The sequence below is a fragment of the Chanos chanos genome, chromosome 12, assembly GCF_902362185.1.
Source record: "Chanos chanos chromosome 12, fChaCha1.1, whole genome shotgun sequence".
Lineage (NCBI taxonomy): Eukaryota > Metazoa > Chordata > Actinopteri > Gonorynchiformes > Chanidae > Chanos > Chanos chanos.
Genome location: NC_044506.1, coordinates 10,151,504 through 10,159,013, shown reverse-complemented (window position 1 = coordinate 10,159,013; position 7,510 = coordinate 10,151,504). Strand labels below are relative to the sequence as shown.

At 40.4% G+C, this 7,510-nt stretch overlaps 1 protein-coding gene across 1 annotated transcript; it reads right to left on the bottom strand.

Annotated features, from left to right (window-relative positions):
• Positions 1-221: 221 nt before the first annotated feature.
• fam8a1a (family with sequence similarity 8 member A1a) lies at positions 222-2,469 on the bottom strand. The gene is made up of 5 exons (XM_030789516.1): positions 2,025-2,469; positions 1,468-1,588; positions 1,184-1,307; positions 644-783; positions 222-530 (listed from the first exon to the last, which is right to left on the bottom strand). Exons 1-5 carry the CDS (start codon positions 2,449-2,451, stop codon positions 386-388), a joined length of 957 nt encoding a protein of 318 aa, XP_030645376.1. The 5' UTR covers positions 2,452-2,469; the 3' UTR covers positions 222-385.
• Positions 2,470-7,510: the final 5,041 nt, after the last annotated feature.

Here is a 7,510-nt window from a genome sequence, read left to right as displayed (position 1 = left end):
CAGGAGGCATCATGCAGATCTTTACACATAAAAATCACTCAAAAAGGCCTCCGTGTTGACATGCTGTCAATGACGATTCAAACATTAATCCGGACCGGACGAGAACTTAAAATATGCAGTAAAAACAAGGCGCGTTTCTTTTAAAACGTTTCTTTAACATTTTTTAACAACAGCCGTGTCAAAAAATACATCTAACTACAGAGATTCTACATCACTGAAAGCTTGACCAAGAAATAATGCAAAAACAAAAAGTGTCATTTAGTCATCAAAATTCAAATAAGATAAATGAACTGTCTATTGGTCAAGGCTTTGTCAGGCAGCAGAACAATGGTGTCTCCCAGCTGTGGACTCTTAGACAAAGTGGTTGCATGAACCTGAGAACCCGTCATCTGGCACCCCTACGTTTAACCACGATGGTTCCAGCCACAATGTCATACACTGTTCGGTTATGTTGGAAGAACAACAACGTGATGAAGACAGGGAAGAGGAAAGCAATGGAGAAGTTCTTGTTTAAGGCCCGTACTGTGGAGCTGTAAGTGAAACACAAAGAGGTTATTCATATTTTTTCAGTCTATTGTTACTTTTCTTCATTACTCATTGGATTATCAACAAACTATAACTCTATCAATGAACTATCACTTACGCTGATAGGGAGACATTGGTGGCTGGCACCACTAAAACGCGGCTTGGTCGTACCAAGACGGCATTGTCACAGGTGACAACTCGTAGGCCAAGCAGAAACTTTCCCGGAGTGGCGCCTCCAGCACCCCAAATACAGATGATCTTGAGAAGAAAGAGCAGAGCAGGAGGTTGACAGAGATTCTCACAAAACTGAAAAGTTCCATCTCTAAGGACTAACTGTACTACTAAACATCAGCTACAGCCAATTACCCCAACCATTGAACGCATACATTTTAATTTGTTTAATCAGTTTTGTTTTTTTTTTGTCTAACACCTACATTTATTTTGATACTTTTCTAAAGGCAGTTGGGAGTTTTTTTATTTTTACAGCTAGTGGTGCAAATTTGGAAAAAAAAAAAAAAATAGAGTCAAGTAAGGAGGGACATCCTTCATTCATGTGACAAGCGTGACTGGGGAGTTCTGTGTGAATTCTTCAGCGTGGAGTTTGAGTGACTGAGGAACAGGTGGCAGGGTGTCAGACTAGTGGGCCCTTCATAGTTACCTCATAGAAACACACCAGTACCCTGTACACCAAAGCCACAGCCATCATCTTCTGCAGGTCCTCCATGGATGTATTCTCATCTATTTCCTCTACTATAAAGTGCATCACAAATTTAGATATGTCCCTGTAAACCAAAAGAGAAACAATACATACACACGCACACACACGCACACATATTACATTAATAATGTTTTGCAGAAGTATTGTTAATGTGCATGTGTCATTCAAATGAGGGAAGTGTTCTGTAGTGCTAGTAGAGAAATGTTTCTTGCTTATTCACTCACTTCATACCACTTAAGTGCATAACCCACAGGACTATGGTTGCCTTAATACAAAACAGGATGAAGAAATCCACTGTCTCTGCAAGAAATCTATGTAATGGGGAAGGGATGGTATATTCTCTGCCTTGAAAAAAGAAGACCAAGAAGAAAAAGGGGAAGACTCAGTATACAGCAACGCATAATGTAGATTAAATATGTAAAAAAAAAAAAAAAACAACAACAACAACAAACTGTTATTGTCATCATACAGAAATCGTCACAAAAGTCAGGTTTCTGAAAAAAAGCTCAGAATGGCAACATACGCCCTAGTGCGTCCTAACAAATGCAGTACTACACACCGAATTTGGTGACGTAATTGGCCCCATGACCTGGTAAACCATAAATAAACACGTCGTAGTCAGAGTACCAAAACAACTACAATCCCACGTCTTCTGTCGCTTATCCCAGATCAGAATATGTTAAACTTCACGTTTGTTCCCCTCTTCTAACTTTCATCGTACTCATGACTTTACTATCATAGTCTTAGGAGCCAACGACTAGCATACTATCGCTGAAGTCACCTGCTGGCGCTGCATTTCCATTCGTTTGCGCTTGTACCGCATCATTTGACACTGCCGTCCCAGGGGATTCGTGCCCTGGCTGAGGACCTGTGTTGGTATAAGTGGGAACGGGAACGGCGAACTGATTATACCAGTTAGCGATATCTGAAGGTGTCGGGGTGGGTGTCGAGAAAGGTGTGCTAGTTGATGCCTGGTTTCCTAACTGCAGCGGGTGGGTCGGAGGGAAAGGAAACGTCGACATGAACAACCAGTTTTGCCAGCTCGCATATCCACAATAATACTGCCACATCCACTCCTGTAACTTTGCACAGTACTCCGTAGTAACACTGACATTTGAGCCGATTCCTTCATTCTCTCTTGTTCTCGGATGATCCTCCTCTTTAATAGTTGTAGCCATGTTTACTCCAGTAGAGTTGGCAAATCTCATTTAAGTCTTAAAGTCTCTCTTCCCCGTTTGCTAATCTCTTGCTAGTACCAGCCATGCTATTGCGTTCTAGTCGGAGTGTACCACTTTGGTTGACTAAATCTACGTGGACTGAGTAGACTGAAGTCCTGCTTAAAAGTGTACTTAAGTGTTTAAAGAGAAAAAAGATGATCTGTAAATGTGGAAAACTTAGAGCAAGAGAGAGAACATCAAACACTAGTCATTAGTTATAGTTTCCGGGAAACCCCTTCATTCTTTTAACAGTGGTATAAACCACGTCAAACTATTCTTAAAGATATATAGTTTGAAAGAATTCGATTATCTATTTACAGTGACTTACTGAAGGCATTTTCGCAATGACTGGAGTTTACCAAGTTGTACTTTGCCATGTATTGTCAGAGCATTATGTTTACATGAAATTAGGGAATTTTATGACTAGATAAAATAATTTCAAGAAACAGGCTACTTGTTTTTCAGTGAACATATATATATGTATATATACACATCTTTTTTATTTTACATTTATGTGTAGTTCGTTAATACAAGCCTGCATGAAGTGTCATAATCTTATTCACTATTTGAGGTAATCTTGTTAAGAGAAATCGTTTCCTAACATGACAAACACTTTGAACAGTCAACACAGGGAGGCAGTAGTGCACTTCTAGTTTGTGCACACTGCAATCCATTTGAGCGGTTGAAAACTAGTTGTTAAAAGCAACCACGAGAACCCCAAAGTGTTGATATTTCACTTTTTTTTCTAAATATGACAGAGAGTGAATTCATATAATGGGTGACAAAATATTTCAATATCATATTCTGCATTTCATTCCTGATGTCACTGAGGTCATACAGCCAGGACTCTGGGAATATAGATTCAAGATAAGATAAGACGACACTTCATTGATCGCCATGTGGGGAAATTTGGGGGGATCCTGGGAAGAACAGAAAAAAAAAATCTTACTCATTGTATGTTATGATTCGTCTCTCTCTAAGTATTCATAAGAGCAATCGTGGCCAATAAAATTTTTCCCAGAAAAAAGCTGTTTTTTTTTTTTTGCACCCACACTTGCTTGTTTAAGTGGCCAGCTGTTGAAAAACTGTGATGTATTTCTTTCTCTGTGTCTGTCTCTTTCTCTGTTGGAGCTGTATTTGCTGACTGGGCTCCATTGGGCCGGTGAGTAAGGTCTAGTTGGCGTAGTGACGGTGCTGGCTTGTGAATGGAGCTCTCCAGGCGGAACAGAAAGGGCTAGAGTGAGGATGATCACCACTGACAGGCCGCAGGGTGACTGGCCCAAAAATAATCAGGGGGAAATAAAAGCTGTATCCAGCAAACGCTGACCCCTGTGGAACCTGCCAGAGTTGGAGGATTACCGATGAGTGTGTTTGTGTGTGTGTGTGTGTGTGTGTGTGTGTGTGTGTGTGTGTGTGTACATGCATACATATACGTGTGTGTGTGTATGTGTGTCTGTGCGTGCTATTGGCTGACAATCATAGTCACTCTAGCATTTGATATTTGGACCAGTGCAAGGCAAGCTGAATGATGTTGTTATTATACTCTAAGAGTGTTGTTTAGACAGAAAATATCTGTTTGATGCATGATCATGCGGCCTGCATTTGTCGAAAGGACCTGAATGTATTACATCGTTCTTAGAGAACTTTTCTTCTCTTGAACTTTGACACAAGTGGGATTGTGTCATCCAGACATTTGTGCAGTGCCTGCTAAGACGCGTTTGGTATCAGGGGCGTGGACAACAGAGATCAGATCAGTCCTCGTATGACCTCTCCATCTCAGAGCCCTCATTGGCTAACCTTTGTGTTACCCAGAAAGTCTCGATATCACCTCTACCCACTTCACATTTACCAGCATTCTGAGGTCTAATTTCCAGCTCTTACTGCTGAACGTAGATAAAGCCACACTTCCACAGTCAGAATGCAAGTGGATAAGTATGACTTGGATGAAGCACTTGTTCCCTTTTTTTTTTTTTTTTTCAAATAACAGTAAAATGACTGGAATGCCACTCCATTTTAAACTCTGAATGAACAAGAATCTCACTCATAAATGCTGTAAATCAATGCAATAAATCTGTCATATATCTTTTTTAATAAGCCTGTATGTGTGCTCTGACCGGGATTTAGCCATGATATAATTTATGACTTGAAAAGACTAAGACGCCAGAGCTGCATGCTGTCCTTTTTTCTTGGTGAGCAACTACCACACTTAATCACTCGTTCAGACCTCTGTAATGTTCAGTGACTTGGATTAGCCTGAATGTTTTCAAGGTTTTCATTTTAAAACGGAGATTAACTAGGAAGTGCCTTTATACCTCAAAAGGAAATGCACTGGGAGAAAACTTTGATGACTCCTTACAAAGAGACAAGGAGATGTTTTTAATACGTCCTTGATCGCGCGTGCGCACGCACACACTCACGCACACACACACACACACACACCACTCCTCCCTGAAAAATGTCAATACATTCATAAGGAACAACCACAATATTTGTCTGTAAGTGTTAATATCGCATGATAAGTGTTCACAGGAGAATTGATCAAGTCAGCAGTTTTGAGCTTTTTCTTTTTTTTTTTCCAAAATTGTCACATAAAGTACTTTCTGATCTGTTCATCACCAATCTAAACAAAAGCTTGGAAATATTCAAAAAGGTGTTTGGTAGCTATACAGTTTGTCTCTGAAAACTGAGGACACATGGTATGTAAATGTATGTAAATAGATATTTTAATCTTTTGCCACTGATCTAACATGTTTACACTGGGCCTGTTTTCTGTAGACATACAGATTACTTGTGCTCCTGGATTAAGTTAAAAAAAAAAAAACCTAGGACAAGTAAATCCCTTTTCCTGGGATTTCTAGCCTGTGGTATACATATGACACAGAGACCCAATTAAGTGAATTATGTCTGCTCTCTAAGATTGCGGGGTAGAGCGCTAATGCGAAAGCATTAGCGTCCTGTGGTGTGATTATATATACTTCCCACAGTCTGGACTCTCTGTGTGACCATGGCTGTGCAAGAGTCACATGATGCACGACTTCCCTTCGACGTGTCTAAATCACACAAAGGTTGCCAAAACATTTGACCCACTATCTTTGTTTGCTTCACTTGCAGCTGCGCAGCAGTGCAGCGCAAGTCAAGCGGCTCTGTTCCAAAGTGTCTTCGAGTGCGTGCGCACCGAATTGATGCGTGCCAGAAACTAATCTTTGAACGATAGATTTGTCATCCGCGACAGCGCACCGACGAGCACAGCGGCTTTCCCGTACAATGACAGTTTAATTTAAACACAGCCTCCTCTATTATGAATCTGTTTGTGATTTGACATCAGTCTTAAATGCCAGCTAAAGCTGAGGGTTAACTGAAGGGTAAATGGTAGAAGCTCTACTTACAAGCAGTATGAAAAAAGGTCATTAAATGACAGATGGCTTCCTTTTTCCTTTAGGCTATCGTGAGCTAGTGTTATCTTTCCCTCACAGTGTGTGGAAGTGCGTGTTGTGTACTCTGTGTACTCAGAGTAGAGAGGCTTGCTCACAATTCCATTGTTTTACAGACATAGATTTGAAAAGCAAACAGTGACAGTTTGATTATTTTTTTCTTTTTCTTCTTCTTTGTATCTTCATTAAGAAGATCCAAAAGATAAAATGCTTCTTCAATGTTTTTTGTTTTACAGAAGCTGGAATCGATCCATAACAAACACACAACTGAAAACAACAGTGTCAAGAGTATACTACAGATCCAAGGGTAGGATACACTGTTTGTATTCATTCGTGACGACTGGACAATAGCAGAATTTCAGAGTGCCACAAAAAAACAGATGATATAATATTTCAGAAAAAGGATGCACAATATTTATGTATGTTTCAAGGCAGTGAGAGTGTCCATGCCTAAGCCCAAGCCTTCATTACGACTCCATTATTTGTGTATGTTCCATGTAGGAGGATGGATCCTCCCCTGTGTTTCAAGGTTACATCTTTATGGTCTCTGGGAGTGTTTCCCTCCTCCTGTCTGTTCGGGTTTTTTTGCTCACCAGGAGTTCATAACCGAAATACCATGAGCTTCTTTGTTACAATACCCACTGCAAAAACAAATACGAAATCCTGTTCATAAATAACAAGTTTTGAATAGAACCAGGCTGAGCTGCATTTCTATTTTTACATAGAGCAGAGCGCTGAAAATGCGACATCCTTATACATAAACACTGATCTGAGCCTTAGCACTATGTTTCCCACTACATTCCTCTAATGAGATTCCACAGATTCTTCTAGAGTCCAGCCGACAAGACGGGCACAGCCACCCTTTCATCACATTCTTTTGCATGACTAAGGCTGAACTAGGTCGCCTCACAGAACTTTCCAGAATTCTACTTAAAGAATTAGACCAAATGTCTTTCTAAATTTCATTGGTGTGCAGTGGTCTTACACCACTGAGGTATAGTGTTCCCTTTGACCTCAACAGAAGACATGTAGAAGTGCTGACATTGCTGTCAGAATGTTTAAATAGTTTCTTGTAAGAAGTACGGTTTGGTGAGTATATCTAAGCAATGAGCTTTTCTTGTGTGTCATACATAAAAAGCTTACAACGGCAAATCTTTCGACATGTTCCTCAAAAGAGAGCCTATGGCCAAATGTCTTTAAACAGCACAGAAAGTGGGGCTGGAGCGAGAGGAGATCTGTGGACCTGGTTTTCACACAGAATGTTTGGAACACATCTGTGGCCGATCCCACCCGGCCCCAACTCCAGTTTGACTATAGCGGCCCATTCACGGCTCCATACTGGGCCAGCCCCTGCTGAGGATTAGAGATCACATGTCGTGTCTGAAATGAGAGGAAAAGAGGGAGGGGAAAGAGGAAAGTCAGTCAAAAAAAACATTCCTTTTTTTTTTTTACCCTTTTGAGGCTTTTGTTGAGAAAGGGCTTTGCACGGACTCTTTTTTTTAATTTATAATGATGAGAATGAGTTGGTCATGTCTTTTCTATGATTCATCAAATATAAATCAATCATTCCCTTGCCCACAAATGACAGGATTTGAACAATAGCATAGCTGCTTGGAAGT